The 18,473-nt window shown below is 38.0% G+C and overlaps 1 protein-coding gene across 3 annotated transcripts; it reads left to right on the plus strand.

The window, feature by feature from the left end:
* The first annotated feature begins 147 nt into the window (after positions 1 to 147).
* Positions 148 to 16,436, plus strand: ATXN3 (ataxin 3). Of its 3 annotated transcripts, none has more exons than XM_064714116.1 (11): positions 148 to 236; positions 2,880 to 3,044; positions 3,566 to 3,610; positions 4,888 to 4,973; positions 5,401 to 5,467; positions 7,620 to 7,707; positions 7,957 to 8,089; positions 9,121 to 9,296; positions 9,706 to 9,825; positions 10,554 to 10,642; positions 11,176 to 16,436. In XM_064714116.1, exons 1-11 carry the CDS (start codon positions 213 to 215, stop codon positions 11,185 to 11,187), a joined length of 1,005 nt encoding a protein of 334 aa, XP_064570186.1. In that variant the 5' UTR covers positions 148 to 212; the 3' UTR covers positions 11,188 to 16,436. The 3 variants fall into 3 exon arrangements, with proteins under 3 accessions (XP_064570186.1, XP_064570185.1, XP_064570187.1); XM_064714115.1 differs by having other exon boundaries at positions 149 to 236; positions 9,702 to 9,825; positions 11,176 to 16,435; XM_064714117.1 differs by lacking the exon at positions 148 to 236 and adding an exon at positions 273 to 632 and having other exon boundaries at positions 9,702 to 9,825; positions 11,176 to 16,435.
* The last annotated feature ends 2,037 nt before the right edge of the window (positions 16,437 to 18,473 follow it).

An 18,473-nucleotide genomic window follows, 5' to 3' on the forward strand; every position in this document is an offset into this window, starting at 1 on the left:
CGGCGGCGCGTGTCGCTGCCGCGCGGGGGCGCTGGCGGGCAGCAGCGGCGGCTCAGCCCGCCGGCCTCCTCCCCGGCAGGGGGCGCCAGCGCGGCGGCCGGGCCGGGCCGGGCTCAGCCAGCGGGGCCTGCCCTGCGCGGCCAGGGGGCGGTGGGCGCTGCGATTGGCCGGGCGGGTCACGTGCGGTGGGGGCTGCGGCCGCCACAGTAAACATGGAGTCGATCTTCCACGAGCGGGTGAGTGAGGGAGCGAGGGAGAGAGTGCGGGGTGACCGGGCGGGTCCCGCTGCCCTCCCGCCTTGGCTGTAGCGCCGTCGGTTGTGGCCGTCCGGGCCGCCGAGACGGGGGAGGCGCGCGAGCTCTCTTTGAGAAGCTGCTGGGGCGGTGCCCGGGCCTCCCGTCCCTGCGCTGAGCGCGGGGCAGCCCCCGGAGCCCCCGGGGTGCGCTCGGCCGGTGTCGGCCCGGGCCCCGCTGTCCCTCCCTGGCATCTCGAACCTTCGGCAGTGGCTTGTCCTCTGCCCCGGGGGAGAGCCGAGGCCCTCGCTCCCCGGTGCCTGTGCCTATGGCCCGTCCCGGCTGGACGCTGCCAGCCCTGCAGGGAAAGGAGAGCTCGGGCGTCCTCTTTAGCACGGGGTCTGTGTTCTGGGGAGTGCAGAAACAGCCCCAGGTGTGGGGAGGTGTAGGCTGTAGCTCGCATGGCAGAGACATGAGTCCGAGGATGGGCAGGGCTGCCCCTGTGCTCTCAGAGCCGCCTCGTCACCCAGCCTGGCTTGGCTGTGCCTGTGTAACGAGCAGGGAGGGGCAGAGCCGCTGGAGAAATCGCAGTTCATACAGCGTGCTGCTGTGTGCCGAACAGCATTTCCTCTTTCGGAGGACGAATGCTGCTGTGAAATGCTGTGATTTATCCAGCTTTGCAAATATGACCTATTTCTGTTCTAATGCTGTTCAAATTGTAATTGGATTTGTTTTGTCCTTGCACTTTGCCAGTGTCTTTTCAACTTTGTTGTGTTAATCTTACTACTAGTTCTGTTACTTTGTTTTGTTATGTGGGATTCCTTAAGAAGTCAAGTAAAATAGCTGTGCACCTTCCTTTAAAAAATTGCTGTTCTGAAACCCATAAAACCTGGGGAGTAGGTTTGGGTTTCAAAATTTGGCAAGTGTTGTGATGTTAAGTAGCTGCTGTTCAGAGGGTGAGTGTTGGATTTCAGCCGTGATGGCCTCTGCTTCAGTGACCTTCAGTGTGGCTTTGAAACCAGTTTAACAAAATGTACTCTTTTCTTACACGGCCTAGCTTATCACAGTACGAATTAACTTTTTATTGCTAAAAAGTTTCCTTTTAGAGAAATTACTATGTAAGCATGTAATACAACTAATTTTTAGTGGTATTTTACTATCTCTCTGTTTCTAAACCAGTTTCATATAATTCTGGTGGGGAAGCCTGTGATTGTTGAGCAGGTTCTTCTGTCACAGTTTTGTCCAGCAGTAGGGATGCGCTCCCAGAGGAACAGAAGCTGCTGTTTGCTCATGAGTTCCTTGCTGCAGGGAGGGCATGAGCTGGAGGAGGAAGCCTGGCCGGACAGCCAGCGTAGCTTTGGGAACTCATTGCTCAACAGAGTGATGAAGCCATAGGAAGATTCTGGAGTAAAGGGAACTTTCGAGGTTTCAGCTGTAAGGGAGATCATAGGAGAGCTCTGCATATGATTTGTTTGATGCTTTTATGGAATTTTAAACAATATTCTTCAAAGGCGTATTTTTGTATTCTTAGTTTCTGTGGGTGTGGCTTGAGGGAGGCGTGTTTTGTTTTGAACGAAGAGCATGTGCAGGAGAGTTCTTAATGTAAATAAAATGAAGACTGATTAAAACAGAGAAAAGCAGCATTTTAAAACTGATGTTACTTGTCTTGCACATGGAGTTACTGTTATTTGTAGAAAAAGGTTGCTTTTCATGGGAAGCTGCTGTGGTTGGTTTACATTGTGTTTTTTTTAACGAGGCTGTATTTTATCTCATATGTGAAAATGATGGAGCCTATCATGCATTCATTCAGATCAGAGATTTTTTAAATTTTTACTACAAAACCATGGCTGACATTGTTAATTATCTCTTTCAAAATTTGTGCTGACATTTTAAAAATCTTACACTGTAGTTCTGTTACCTGTAATGTGCTGGATATGTAACAAAATATCTGAAATTGTTTTTTATTTGAATCACTATCAATTGGTCTATCAATAAAAACAATTTATTGTTTAATATGCTGAATTTAATATTTTGTTTCCCCAACATTCTTTTCAAGATTTTCAGACTAGTGGTATGACCTTAATTTAACTACTTCCTATATGTAAATTTCAAGCGGAAAAGGAGCTTTATTGTTAGTCCAGCACCAAATCACTTTCTCAGCAATAACGTGGAGACCAGATTGTCAGTAGCCACCCCTGGAAGAGAACAATAGTTAAAAAATATTGAGAGTGTCTGTTATAGCAAATGTTTGTTCTAGGAAGTAGAGATCTAAACTGTTTGATTTTCATGTATCGATGTTTTGGAAGAAGATAGAATCCATTGTTCTGATGGTTGTAGAGTCTCTGTGTGATTTGTTGGGTCATTAGCAATATTAATGGTGTTTTCAAAAACAATTTTTACATGAAATTTATTTCCCTCAAAGAAATAAGGTAGTATGGATGTTGGCTTTTCTCCCATCAAGTTGATGGGAGGATTGTATTCTATAGATTGCAGTGTGATACATTGAAGGAGTGTATGGTGTTCTGCAGGAGTGGGGAGGGCAGAAGTTTGCCAGAGTGAAACAGATGAGTCTTTTTACAGAGTTTGCATTAACCTGGGGTGACTTTTTTTCTTTTTCTATTGTTTTTTTTTCTGTTCCATTATTAGCAAGAAGGCTCGTTGTGTGCTCAGCATTGTCTGAATAATTTGCTGCAAGGTGAATACTTTAGTCCTGTTGAGTTATCCTCTATTGCACAGCAATTGGATGAGGAAGAAAGGATGAGGATGGCAGAGGGAGGAGTATCTAGTGAAGAATACAGAACATTTTTACAGGTAAAATTATGTTCTTTTTAGGTTGCTTGATATTGCCTGAAATGAAATATTGTCTGGCACAGACCTATTCTTGCATAGCTAGACAAGGTTAATTTTCTAGTGCTAAAGCTTTTTAAATTTATAGGCCTTTTCATTCATGCATCTTAGATATGTCATTTTCAAATGTTACTAGTACAGCTTTACACTAATTCTACAAAAATCTGCATTACCTTCATCTTACAAATAGGAAGATCAGGCATGATGAGGAGGATCAGTAATTTGCCTTTTGTTTTTGTAAGCCAGTGTCAGATAGGAACAGAAATTCCCATGTCTATCTGTCCTTTAAGCACTGAACATCTCTAAAGGTTTGAGTTTTAAATTAAAATGCCTATTTGGGGCATTGTAATCAGCCTTACAGACGAGGACATAAATCATTGCTTTAAGAATCTGCAGTTACATTTATTTTCACAGCTCAATTATTTTTGACCTTTTATGCTTATACCATTTTTCCCTTTTCTCCCTTCCAACTTCACATCGAGCAGCAGCCTTCTGTAAATATGGATGATAGTGGATTCTTCTCAATTCAAGTAAGCACAGCTCTCTTCTGACACCCTTTTCTGTTTATGCAATATATGTTCTTTTATGTAATTTAAATGGCATTGAGCTTTTCCATCTAGTTACCACTTTATGGCCTTAATGGGATTAAGTGCTGCAGTTCCAAATGTTCAGAGTGTTTTCCTTTAAGAACAGTGACTTGCAGTTCTTCAGTTCATGGGCCTCAAATCCATGGGAGAAACATGGATTCAGGAACTGTGAAATGGCACCTGCTGGCAATAAGCTTGAGTTCTAAGCTGTTTCTTGTGGGCACTTCTGGTGTAGACCTTGGCTCCCAGGTGAAAAAGCATAATTCAGATTGCTTTCTCAAATTATAGATTAGAAAGCCCTTGGCAATGGTTACAGGGTTATCACAGTGATCTGAAGATTTTTCTTGGGTGTTTTTGGGTTTTTTAAGGCCATAGGGGAAGAGTAATTAATAATAAATACTTAAACCAGACCAACAGCAAAAAAAGTTTTGAACACCAAATTGGGGGTTTTGTCTAGATTAGAGCTCTAGGCATCTTTGGCTGTCTCCCAAGCTTTCAGTGGTACTTGTCAATGCTCCAGACTCCCTCAAGAGCTTCACTTCCTTACAGCCAAATGGGCTGGTTTTCTTTTTAACAAGAAACCATTAACAGTTTGGCTTTCCTGCTGTCTTTGGGCTGCTTCAGTAGCTGAAAAAAATGCTTCCTTGTTCTACTTTTTTGTCCTGTCATTGCTTTGTCATTTGAGGCACAGTTGGCTTGCTGAAAGGAATTAAAATTGTTAACTTAATTTTCTTACAGCCTTATTTCTTGTAGCTTTAAAGAGTTACTGTGAAAGAGTTGGTGCTCAGATCAATAAACTGACTGATCCTGTGATAATCCAGTGGTACAAAATTCCCAGCAGTTACTGTGAAGAAAGATTGAGATGGTATTGGGGGGAGGGGGAAGTAAGGAGAGAGCAGTGCATTGCAAGTAGAGAGATGATAACTACCCAAGTGTCTGTGGAAGGTGGAATGGCAGCTTTGTTTGGAGGAGTATGCTCATTAACCAGCTGAATTAAATCCTGGTTTTGTTACTTCTCCTTAGATAAGATGTGAGTGTTATGCTTGCATGGGGATTCATGATAGCTGCATTTTGAGTAATGTGATTCCTAGGTTTCCTGGCAATGTTTCAGATTAATTTTTATGAAAACAGTATAATTGTTTAGCATAGCTAAGATGGTTGCATTGCTTGAATTTAGATTTGAACTAGTCTGACTCATGAAAAGTGTTCTTTTTTGACAGGTTATAAGCAATGCCTTGAAAGTGTGGGGTTTAGAACTAATCCTCTTCAACAGCCCAGAGTACCAGAGACTTGGGATTGATCCTATGTAAGACTCTTTTAGCACCTTGCTTTTATTTTACTGTACAAATACTTTTTGTATTTTATATTTTAAATCTTTTAAATGGCTGTTCTATGCTCTGTTGCATTTTGATGTTTGTATTGCCCCTGGCTTTGATTCTTTTTCCTATTTTTTTTTCTTTTTGGGGGTGCATGAGAACATCTGTCCTCTGTGCCTTCATGATATTTTAGTATCTGTGGCATCACAGATATATGGAGATTTCAGTGATATTGACAACTTCCTGAATGTTATAAAAGCAGTATGAGTATTCTGTAATGTAGCATCAATAGTTGTGTTACTGAAACTTTATTGTATTTAAGTTCGAATTAGTGATAGCAAAGATCTTAAACATTATTATGTACTCTGATTTAAGAGTATTTAATTTTATTTATATCTTTTGTTTTTCTTTTTACAGAAATGAAAAATCATTTATTTGTAATTATAAGGAACACTGGTTTACAGTTCGAAAGTTAGGAAAACAGGTGACACTGTCTTTTTTTATTTTAAAATTAACTTCAGAAATGGGTGTGGAGAAATGGTTGCAAGTAGTTTGTCCTTCCCTTTTGCAAGCTTTTGCTGCAGTTTGGTTTAATAGTATCCCATATTAAAAAAAAGGTAAATGTTTGTTTTATCACAAAAATGCCAGGCAGGTCATTGTAAATATTAGCCTGGGAAAAACCTGTAGGATCAATTCCCTAGTGAATGTCCATTGGGGAGCTACAGCTCTGGTAGGGTCTTAGGTGACTTCTTAAGCTATTTTCTTTTTTTTTTTTTTTGTCTGCATGAAATACTGAAGAAAACTTATACTGGGGGTTCAGGGGGAGTAGGGAATCCTGAACAAAGATTAGGATCCCTACAGAATTCAAATTTCTTTTACTACAGTAAGATAGTGGCATTGTAAAATTATTTTGTATTTAAATGGGCAGTAGATATAAGAAAACATTCAAGTTTTTTATGGATAATAATGGATACTCAAAAGTACATATAAAAGTTTGTGAGCTTTTACACAACATGAGCAGATTTGGTGTTTGGTTTCTCAGGGTTTTTTTCAGAGAAAACATTCATGGAAAACAGGCTTAAGAGTCTAATAGTGGGACAGGAATCTGTTTGCCCATTTGGTTCCTTTTTGCAAGTTCTGTCTACTTATGTTGTCATCCAGATTTTAAAAAATAAAGAAAAATCACTTGTTAGTGAGAAAGCTAAACTGTACTGTTTGGCTTTAATTTAAAAGTATGGCTAATGTTTACAGGCATTTTTTGTTTATTTGCTATCAAAAAGGTTGTCTTTAAATTATGCTTATTAAGCAATGCAACCATGATGGGTGGAATTTTATGAGGCCATTCTAACCCAAGACATCCTAAGCTGGAGAGGGAATGTTTTTTTCCTCTTTTACCTGTGGCTTGAAACCACATGAAGACAGTACTAGGTGTCTGTTATCTAGAGAGTAATGAGAACATTTGACAAAATAGGTTGCTTCTCTTCTGTTACAGTTAAAGCAAAATTAGTTTAACAAAATTTTCTCCTCCATAATGTCTTTTAAAAGTTGCTATAGTCTGTCCATCAAATTTTTTACAGAACTTTTTATTCCCCTGCTCTTCTACACTGTTGGTCCTTTTTACCCTTTGCTAGTGGCAAGGAGTGTTTTTGGCAAATGCAGTGATTGCATGACAGGGTGGTAGAGAGTCACTTACATTGTTGTATGGGCCTGGCTGCAGGTGTGTGGATGCATATATGAAAGTTTGGGTAGATCAGTGCATTTCTGTGAGAATGGAGATAAAATTCTCCTTCCACTAAGTCAAATGGTGCTTTCTGGTTAAAACTGTCTAATACTGAATGAGTCGGTCTAAAAAAAGTTCTTTAGCTACATTGGAATTATATATGGAGGCTTAAAGGTAGAGTATTTTGTTACACATTGAATAAATTTTTTCTCTAGAAGTTTGATGTAAGTTTTATGTAAATAAGTAATACTGTTTCTGTTTAGAAGTATTATAAATTACTACTTATGGTCTTTGGGTAACTAGAAATGAGTTGTGTATGTTTATGTGAAGGTGTTCCCTGTTATAATACAGTGCTGTACTCTCAGAATACTAAATTTGAGTAATTTTTTTGTTAATTTAAGTTTAAAAATTATCCGAGAGAAGGGTAAACACTACTTTTCAGCATCACTAGCTATTAAAGATGGAATGTTCCATGAAAGTATTTAATTGAAATAATTGAATGTCTGTTTTCTGTATCTATTTCTTAACACACAGCATTAACTGATGACGGGTTTCTTACTGCATTAGTCTCAGGTTTAAAACTAGGATTAAGCAGAATTTTAGAATGATGTCTGAAATAAATCAAAATACAGTGGTTAAAGATTACCTGGTTTAATGTGTTTCCCTGGTACCAGTATTCAATAATGTGAGAGAGCATGCAGTAATTTCCACACTTCAGATGTCCTGTTAGAGTATTTGAAGGACAGTGTTTAGCAGTAAAGGTATTATGCTTGAAAACACTTTAATTTGATAATTTATTTTACTATATTTATTTGGATATTCCATAATAAAAAATTACCATAATGTACAGGAATGGATTACCAAGGAATCTTCATGCTAATTTGTTCTCTCAACCTTTTTTTTTTCTTAATTACAGTGGTTTAACTTGAACTCTCTCTTGATGGGTCCAGAACTAATATCAGATACATATCTTGCACTTTTCTTGGCTCAATTACAACAGGAAGGTAATAGTAACTTACAGATGTTAAATCTCATTAATTAAAAGTAGGTAATAATCATTATTTCTTAAAGCTTATGTATTCAGTTAACTACCCTTAGTTTTATGATTGAAAGAGTGAAATAACCCAAGTCCTTATAATAAAAGGTAGAGTCTTACATTTTAAATTGCACACTATTGTATTCCATATAGTGTGCATTTTAGAGTGCTTGTATCTGAACTTTAGTGCTGTAGACTTACATTTTATTTTTTTCAGGTTATTCCATATTTGTAGTAAAAGGTGACCTGCCAGACTGTGAGGCTGATCAGCTGCTGCAGATGATTCGGGTACAGCAGATGCAGCGACCAAAACTGATTGGAGAAGAGGCAGCACAGTCAAGAGATCAGAGGTAAGGTAAATAAAGATTTTATTTTAATCATGTTCAGTGTGATTGGTTTGTAATTTGGAAGTAACAAGAAGTACCTTTAGTTCAATGTGCACTGCTGTTGCACACATGAAAAGCAATTTGATGGGCAGCAAATGGTGTATTTTTAAGTGGGCAAAAACTGGCTTGATGGGAATTGAGTCTTTCCATGTGCATAAGCATATCATAGTGCAGATTTTTGACTTAGGGAGGAAAATGGTGTAGCAAATCTTATAAACTGTGGTTAATAGTAATTCTTTTTTAATTAAGACTGGTTTGTGCATTCTGTCATAAGTAGAAAAGAATGAGAAACTGGTATTTGAATTCCACATCATATAAATCATACAGCATTCCCTTTTGGAATAATTTTGCTGTAACGTTGTGGTGCTGCTCATTTTTGATGCATTCTGCTAATATAAAACATCCTTTAAAGCATATAAAATTAGTACTTGATGCACTTCTGCAATGATTTCACTGAATTTTCATAGTGAACAAATTGCTGATAAAAAGGCTTTAGGCTTCTCAGAGGAATTCATTGCTTTTTTCCCCTTTGTAAAGTTAAACTGCTGTTGTAAATTGATGGAATAATTAGCAGTAACATGGAAAGTGGGTACAGTTTACATGGGTTCTGTTGCTTTAGTGTGGCCTTCAAGGCCTCCTGAGAAGGAGACCATATGCTCTCTTTTCTGCTGGTGTAACTTTTTAAATAGCAGTAGGTTTGAATAACATGTATCATGGCTTTTTGTGGGCTTATCATTTTTGACAATTTACTATCTTAACAGCTTCTTGTCAACATGTGTATTGCTTTAGAGGTCAGTGTGTGGCAAATATATGTTATTTTGTGCTTTTTCATTTTTCAGGAAAATACTTGTTTATGTAACAGACTTTCACAAGAAAAATGTTTTTCCCAAAGTTAAACCTAGAGTTAAATTGGTAGAATGTACTAATTTAAACCTCATGATAAAAGGTAATATAATTTCTGTCTGACTTTTGCTATGAATGTATGAATTTCACAGGCTATCCCGAGGTGATGTGGACCAAGCAATAGAAGTTAACCATCCTTTTGATGGAACAGGCATGTTAGATGAAGATGAAGAGAATTTTCAGAGAGCCCTGGCTCTAAGCAGGCAGGAAATTGATATGGAGGATGAAGAGGCTGATCTTCGCAGAGCCATCCAGCTCAGCATGCAAGGTGCAGTGCTCATCTCAATTTCTTACGGTGCTTTAAGCAGCTCCTGGAGTCAGTTTGTCAGGCAATTTTTCCAGCATGTGTCACCATCTCTGGAAAGACTGGTTTGAGGCATGGAAGGACAATCCAGGATTGCATGTAACTATCTCCCTCCTGCTTTTCAAAAAGTTGTAACTTGGATGTTGTCATTGATTATTAGGAAGGAAGAACAAATTGGCAAAGGGTAGGAGGAAAGGGAAACAGTCCTAAGGTGAGGAGAAGAGAAATTATCAAGCAAAGTTCTTCTAGGTGCTTAGATCTCAAAAAAGTCTTTCTTCTTCTCAAGTTTGAGGACATTTTTTAAGTTATATTTTATTGACTAACTTCATTTTACTATAATGAGTAGGATCTGGCATGTTCTGCTTTCAGGCAGCCGTCGCAGTGAGCTCTCAGGCTCATCACCACAGAATGTGCCTCAGCCGTCTCACAGCAGCCAGACAGAGTCCCTTTCCTCAGAAGAGCTGCGAAGGAGAAGACAAGCATATTTTGAAAAGTAAAGTAGCTGATAGAAAACTGCATGTGGAAGTACATGTATTTTTCAGTGCTTTTGGGGTGTGGATGTGTTTCTTACTGAGGTCCAGCTCAAATTTTCTGTCTTAATATGATTTCCTAACAGTACCTGTATTTTACTCTTCTCAGGTGGTTCCTACAGAGAAACCTTTAGTAAAAGTGTTTGTTAATAATGCAGTAGTCTTGTTATTACTGCAAGTCTTGTGAAGAAAGAAAAGAAAACATTATAGGAGTATTTTAAATGAAATCCTATACATTTCTGAAACTACCTTCTCAACAAAAAGTATTATTTCTCTAAGACTTTGCTTTGGGTAATGATGCTTCTCATGTGCATCACATAAAAACATTGTACATATTTTATGTTACTGTTCTGGTGTATCTTCTTAATAGATAGTTGAGCTATTGTAGCTTTTCCTTATCTCTGTCTTACAGTAATAGAGGAAATAAAGACCAGGGAGAAATGCTGTGGATGGGAGGAGTTAGACTTCACATGGTAGGATAAGAATGCAGAGCTACCAAATCCTGGGAAAATAGTCTTGTGGCTTGGAATATAATACTGGGAAGATTATACCTGAAGGGTAACAGGGTGAAATGATGAAAGAGATTTTGGGCACAGGGGTGTTATCGTACCAAACAGCTTCTATTTCTGACGTGACTCATGTCTCATACTGATGTTAATCTTATTCTCTTACAAATTTATGAAACTTTCAGACAGCAACAACAGCTACAGCAGCAAAATCAGACTCCAAACCTACAGGACAAAGCAACTCTTAGTTCAAGCACTTCAGAATCTGGCACAGGTATTGTTTTTTAACCTTTGATTCAACACTGAAATGTGTCTTCTTCATCTTTGTGTTGTTTGTTAATTTTCCTTCCCTGCCTGCTTTGCACTTGAGCAGCCATTCAGATTGTGTATTACAGCCATTACTGTATTGGCAGTGAAGGAAAGGATCACTTTCCTGAAAAGCCTGTTTCCCTTTGAATGTCAATATCCCATTTCAAATTGCTATTACCCCAACTGTTTGTTTTCTAAATTAATTTTAAAGTTATGTAACAACTTGCAATAGTATCTGACAAAATTACTGGAACCAGTTTAGAGAAGACCATGTGTAGACCTTACCAGTGGCAGGTATTGGTGATCCAAAACTGGTGTATATTGTTACAAACTGACTTTGGTGAAAAACTGTTTGCAAAATGTTCAGTGACTTTGAAAACAAAACCAGTTTTGTCAGTGGGGTAGGAAAAGGTGGGTGTGGACGAAAACAACAAAAGCATTTAACTGTAATTAAGAACTGTGAATTTATTACAGCTTGTATGCGTGTATTGTCTTTAGGAGGAGATATGAGTGAAGAAGACATGCTTCAAGCAGCCATGAATATGTCTCTGGAGTCTGTCAGAAACCACTTGAATTCAGAAGAGGAGAAATAACCTCATTTTTTCCCTCTTATTGTCAAAACGCTAAGTCTCCATTAAAATTCTACTGTGTGGATGTTGCACAAGCAGGGTTCATTTCAGAGTTCTGGAAGCAGGAATGAAAGGGGGCTGCTGGAGGTCAGTTTAGAGAGGATCTGCAAATACAAAAAAGATTGCACTAATTCAGAGAACTGTAGCACTCCTACAAAACATCTGCTCACAAGAGTAGTGTGTTAAAATTACTGGAACCATTCACACAAAGTTAGACAAGGGTAGCAGCTGTAACTTCAAAAAGTAAAGCTTTTAAAGCTTGCATTAAAAAAGCAAGTTTAAATTGTTTTGAAGAATTCTATAGAAGATACAAATGGTGCTGAAAACAGCATCAAATTATTTTCTTCAGTACTAATGGAAAAACAGATACAAGTAATAAGTTATGCTCATAAATTATTTTTAATAGATCACTCTAAAATGGAGAGAGTAATTAAATTCCAGTTATCTTAAATAATTTATTTTGTGATTGTTTATTATGAACGACTTAACGTCAACTTTTTGATCCTGCTGTCCACTTTTGAAATGATCCATTCTGCAGGAGAAACAAGAACCCATAAATTTCATACTGTTCAATTCAAGGCAAAATTGTATTGTTGGCTATAATGTTACTCCTGAGTCTTCAGTGATTTCTGACTTTGTAACAATTTTTGGTTTTACTGTCAATTCCAATTGTAAATTTTAGATCTGTGTTTAACATACTGTCTTTTAGCAGATAACTTGCCTTATTTGGCTTGGGGTTTTGTTGTTCTTGTTTCTTTTTAATTATTGTTTTCTTATGTTCTTTCTTGTTAAAGCCACTTTCTTTTTACTTCAAAAGCAGCATATACTCAATTGGGTTTAGCAGGTTTTCTTTTCTACTTCTTCCAGAGAAATTTCCTCTTCAAGCTCAACCCTTTATTCTGGCCTTTCAGTATGAAAGAGCTGGAACTGAGTGTAGGAGAAAGTAGGAGGGGATTTAGGTGCCATAAAGTCAGTGCCACACTCACAAAATGCACTCCTGCAATCTGAAATGACCCCTGTGCAAGTAGCTCTTTTAAGAATGAATATTTATGCCTGTGTGGATGTTCTTTCTGAAATGCTTTCCATGAGTGTCTGTCAGAATGTTGCAGTTTTTTCAGGAATGGCCTTTATTCACGCACCTTACAATTTTTTATTACGTTGTTTCTGATCCTGAGAAAAATTGGGAAGCAAAGTATGTGAGATGGCTTATGCTACTGGTTGTAAGACATTTGCTTTGATATCCAGGATGAATGTGTAACAGGGTGACCAAACCTGACCTTGAACTTCAGTGCAACAAAAGAGAGATGTTTCATTTTCCTAAATGGTGCTTGAAATACAAATTCTGTTTACATATAAATTATATGGAAATATGTTGTAGATAGATAGAGTATATAAGCTGTAGTCCAGTTAAAGCATTAACAGTTAGCACAGGCATTCTAAGAATCTTTCAAAGATAACCCCAAATTTCTTTATCAAAAAATTCTCAAGTTACATCTTTGCACAATAGTAACAATTAAAATTAGTAGGAAATGAATGGTAGCTAGATGGATATACACATTCAGCATCAAGTAGTACTGTACATGAAAGGGCTCTTACCTCTCAGTAAAGATTTGTTTACAGCAATGGTTTCCTGATAGCTTGGGATATTAATATAGTATGCATAGTTGAGCTAAATTCTGTTTTTCTTATCTATGTGCTGGATTTTCACCAATGTCACCAGAACCACTGGTATGTGTTACACAATTTGGATTTTGACATGAGACAGCACTACTTTTTAAAAACTGATTTTTGTATTTTTAAAATAATCCTGTCATCCACATTACAATTATTTGTGATGTCTCAAATTAATATAGCTAAACAATTACTTTAAAAGTCCATGTATGCATATGCCATTTTGAAATGCTGTATTTTTCAGGGTGTGATTTTTTGCTTTCAGTTTGAAATTTCTATGAAACTGAAAGCAAGAAAGGTGTCTAAAGCACTGATTTTTTTTTTTCTTGTCTGTCAATTAACCACAGCTTAATTTTCCTTTCTTGGTTGTGCCATAAACTAATTCTGAAATAAGACTCATTTTTATAAATAGATGTAGATTGGCAAGCTGATGCCAGTATTTGGAACTCAGACCTTTTATTCTCTCTTATAAGAACATAATAAAAATATTATTTCTAGCTCTAGCAGCCCTATATTAAAAAAAAAAAAAAAAAAAAAAAAAATTCAGCCCCTTAAATCTCACTGACTGTAACCCAGGCCAACTACATGATTTTATAATCACTAAAACATGGAGGTTTGCCTTTGAACTTTCATGTCACATCATTAGTCACTTCATCACCCCAGTATTTTAATATGGAAGAAATATAAAATGTCGGTGCCTGAAAGGCACAGCTGAGTCAGTGATCACAGGGGCAACTATTTTCCTTTCTGTTGAGAAATGCTGTCAGTCAGCAAATACCAGTTTGATTTTTAGAGAAATGTCAAGTTGAATGATGTAGGCATATTGATTAGACAAGCAGGTACCAGAGAGCAATTTAAGCTACGTCTGTTAATTCATGTGATTTTGTCACTGAAAAGGACCTAAACCAGCCAGTCCACCACTAACTGTAATGTTCCCAAGCACCACAGCTGCACCTCTTGTAAACAGCTTCAGGGAGGGGGCTCAACCACTTGCCTGGGCAGCCTGTTCCAATGGTGGACAACCTTTTCAGGGTAGAAACACTTCCTGATACCCAAACTGAACCTCCCCTGGTACAAACCGAGGCCATTTCCTCTCATCTTGTCACTTGTTACCTGGGAGCTGAGGCTGACCCCCACCACGCTACAACCTCCTTTCAGGGCTTGTAGGGAGTGACAGGGCCTCTGTTTGAACTGTACCCAAGGAAAAAACTCATACTAATTGCTGACAGTACATTTTTTATAACCCAGGTCTCAAGTTCAAAATGTCTGGGCCTGCCAAGAAGCTGTCAATAAACTGCTGTCATTTTTTGGTGTTCATTCTTTCAGTGATAAACAGTTATCAGTGTGACTTAACTATGCTTTTAATTTACTAATTTAGAGTGTACTTCTGGTGTTACCTACCCTGTCAAGCTGAAGGGTTGGGTTTTTTCCCATGTTATAGCTTTAGGCCAAAGTCCATTGTAAGGGAGCAGACATTGGTTTTTGTTGGTGGGTTGTTGGTTTTTTTTTAATTATAGAATTATATTTGATGGAATTTCAGGCTTCATTCATTCAACAGAGTTTACTGTTTTCCAGTGAATGGTCCATGTGACATAAGTTATGGTTTTGTGCCAGTAAAAATAAAAGGGGCAGGAGTAATACAATAAATGTCTTCCATAATTACTTCTCTGAGTATAATTCTACAAACTGCTTTCATGGTGTTACAGTGAAGGCAGGAGGAACAAGAGCTGTAATGCAGTCATGCTTGCATGCAGTTCTTGTTAGGCACAGCAAGTACAAATATGGGCTGTTTAAATGCTTACATTTTTCTAGACCTGAAACTAATATATATGATATGATATGATATGATATGATGCTGGCTTACTTTAAGATTTGGGCTTCCTGTGTCCTTCAGAGAACTGAAGCAAATTTAAATGTAGTTTTCAGCTAAGGTACTTTTCTGACTTGTCATACTTCATTACTTTGCAGACTACTTCAAAATAACCAATACATATGTAAATCTGTGATGTGTTTTAGTGTTGGACTACTGCTTCTGTTACAAACTTACAGAATGGGGGGGATTAAAATGGCTTCTGCAGGTGTCTAGTAGACAAATATCATTTGCAGGCTGGTTTGTCTTATTAGAAAACTGACTGGCTTAAAAATTAACATGTTACAGTTCTAAAATGTGACATTTTCTAGTATTAATTGGTTCAAACAATAATAAAACCATAAAAATGGTGGCCTTGTATAGAAAAATACAGTATAGGGGAATAGGATCAGAGAATTAGAATTCAGGCTTACAAAGTAGTATTCTGCAGTTCACATTATCAGCACTTCACTCTTAAAGGAATTGAAATAAGAATCCAAGGAAGAGAATAACTGATGTGGAAACTTTTTAAGGGCTTAGGTAGAAAATTATGTTGTTTGCTTGGTAAGCCATTACTGTCTTGCATAGAACAAACTTAAGTCCTGGAAAATCTTGATAGTTATTTACAAATCATTAAAAAAAAAAAAAAGAAAATATGTCCAATATGTAATAAATACATACCTATTCCATGTACACAATCACTTGGTCAAGTGAGAACAATACTTAATACATTCAAACTGCCTGGGTCCAAATTCTTCTTCAGTTTAGAATTGGCAGCTTTGTCTTGTGTCTAGGTTTTCATCTTAAAAGCATGAGCTCTTCTGCAATAAATTGTTTTAATCCTCATACACACATTTTGCCTTATTTGCATTTCAGAGATGGAGGGAATGCTGGAGTATTTAACCTGCCATAGTCACCTTCTTCCCCAGTTACAGTTCTTCAGACAGTTAGTACGTGTGACTTTTCAACTGCTTTCATCAAATCAAAATACCTATATATTATTTTCGTTGTTAAGAAAAATAATTATAACTACACTTTTCTTTTAATCTCCCCCCATCCTCAGTGCAGCCACTGTGTGAATTCAGGAGGGAACTTCAGGAGGGAAAAAAGGGATGTAATACTAAAATGCCACTGTGCAAAAGCAAAATGAAAAAAAAAAAAGAAGATAAAAACCTTGATTTTGTCTTTAAAGCATGTAAGCTTTGATAAAATGTTACTTTTTGCTACATGAAACCCCTGTGTACAAATCACTGTAGAGTTAGGATTTTGTAAGGGAATAATTTTTCATCTCTTACCTAATAGTTGTGTATTTTAGAAATCATTTTCAGTAAGATTTTTTTGTCAAGACTGTTTTCATATCACATCTCTGGCTCTGGATTCCTGTATAATTTTGCCTATTTTGTGTATATAAAGCATAGAATACTGAAAAGATTTAAAAAGGGAAAGCTGAAATGCTTTGTCATTGTTTTGACTGGAAAATGGCAGCACTGTTCGATATTTTGAAAATGCTCTCCAAATAGGCATGAATATATATGGTTGTATTTGATATCACTTTTTTAAATAAATATGATTATAGCTTCTAATGTTTCTCTTAAGTATTTGCATATGTGCTTTCTCTTACGTGTGGATTGGGCACAGAATCATCAAACATTGAACTCTCATCCCTGGTGTCAGTGGGCTTTGCACCAGAGGTGTTAGGACAGAGCAGTGGGACAGTTTGAGTCTTTGCATCTGTTGGTACTCCAGAAGTTGGGTAAAGACACTCCTGTTAAGGAAGGAAGTTGGTGCCAGTTGTAGTTATGTTACATCTTTTAAAATTGTATGCTTTCTAATTTTTAAAGCTACAGTTTCCTGCTTTGCTGCCAGAATACTCATTCTTTTTGTGACACAATGCATTGCTCTTGTAGCTTAGTCAAAACAGAGTATACTGGATGATTTCCCTTACTAACAGTGGATGAAGTCAGTCAGCTAAAAAAAATTACTTGCAATGCTAAATAGTTTCTAGTTTTGCAAGAGTAGTAATTAAAAAGAGCAGTACAAAAAGTCTTCTGTGCTACTTTATTGACTACATCCCTTACTTGGCATTATAAAATTTACCACCATGAAAGACATTTTTATCATCCCTAAATATTTTAAATGTCTGCAGGACATCGGTGATCTTAGTTGAAAAAATGCTGAATTTCCCATAAAAACTCTTTAGCCAAACTAAATGACACATCTTTACTGTCATGCATACAGCTTTGTTAAACCAATGATAAGGGGTCTTTTGAGTATTGTAACTTTTCATCTCCATTAAAGCTAAAAGTGCAAATTAATAAAACTGATAAAGGTACATGCCTATATTCCATGCTATATCACAGCACTAGCACTTCCTACAATTCTGATGCCTTTTTTTTTAAGCCAGAAACAGATCTGAAGTGGTGCGTGATTGGTTTTACTGTGGATAATCATAAGGGGGACAAGTATGCCATTAGATTAATATACTGGTGAAATCTGTTACAAATCTGATAGAAAAACTGTTCCATGAGGAGGGACAAGTCTTTATTAGAGAAGTTTTAACTTCTAAACCTCTGGAGCACTTACCATGCCCAGCCTTAGCATTGCCTGTGCGTGGCAGAGGGCAGTAAAAGGTGATAGAGGATTGCAGGCCAACCCTGAACCCTCCACCAAGCTCTGCAAAATCCTGTTTGGGGAGCGACAAGCAGGTTCTTCCATGTCTGTCTGGAAATGTTTGCCAGCTTGTAACTCCAGAGCCTGTGTTTTGTGCCTGCTGCATTCTCAGACTTCTAGAAAAGATTTCACCTGTGAAATGCTCTTCTCAGCTTCATTTTGCTGTTGATGTGGTGCTTTAATTACACATCTTTTTATGTAGTCAACAATTTGAAATGGGCAGTGATCCAGCTGCCCCGTATCTTATGTCCAGCATTATGTATATGTATAAATACATATGTAAATATATAAATACATTTCCCTGTATTTATATCAGCATATCATTCGGACGGATACAAAACTGCTTTTTCTGTAACAGTGCAGTACTCCTTGTAGTCCCAAGTCTAAATACTTCACTTGATAAAAAACAGAAAGAACTTTCAATTGGAGCAGTTTCGAGGTTCTGCCTGGAAATACAACCAAGAATCACAGAATGGGTCAGGTTAGAAGGGACCACAGTGGGTGATCTGCTCCAACCTCCCTGCTCAAGCAGGATCATCCTAGAGCAATGGCACCGAATTCAGACGAATCTCGAGTATCTCCAGTGAGGGAGCCTCCACAACCGCTCTGGGCAACCTGTTCCAGTGAGCAGTCACTGTACAGTAAACAAGTTTTTCCTGATATTCAGGTGGATCTTCCTGTGCATTAGCTTCTGCCCGCTGCAGAAACCTCGTCCTGTTACTGGGCTCCAGCGGGAAGAGCCCGGACGCGGCCCCTCTCCCTGAGGTTCTGATAGACACTCAGTCCTCCCTTCCCATTGCATTCCATTCCACGTACATCCAAAGCAGCCGGGCCTCCAGGATCTTGTGTGTGTTGTGAGAACACATACTCAAACACAAATCGTGCCTCATCTGGTGCACAGCGCACTGTTTTGCTCATGGCCCAGATCCACCCGGTCGGGCGAGTTCCCGATAATCACACGGCGCTCCATGCCGCTA

The sequence above is a fragment of the Zonotrichia leucophrys genome, chromosome 5, assembly GCF_028769735.1.
Source record: "Zonotrichia leucophrys gambelii isolate GWCS_2022_RI chromosome 5, RI_Zleu_2.0, whole genome shotgun sequence".
NCBI lineage: Eukaryota > Metazoa > Chordata > Aves > Passeriformes > Passerellidae > Zonotrichia > Zonotrichia leucophrys.

Coding starts and splice junctions, on each gene's coding strand:
- ATXN3 (XM_064714115.1), top strand. CDS start 213: ATGGAGTCGATCTTCCACGAGCGG. Junction 8,090..9,120: donor GCACAGTCAAGAGATCAGAG/GTAAGGTAAATA, acceptor TGAATTTCACAG/GCTATCCCGAGGTGATGTGG. Junction 9,297..9,701: donor CATCCAGCTCAGCATGCAAG/GTGCAGTGCTCA, acceptor TTCTGCTTTCAG/GCAGCCGTCGCAGTGAGCTC.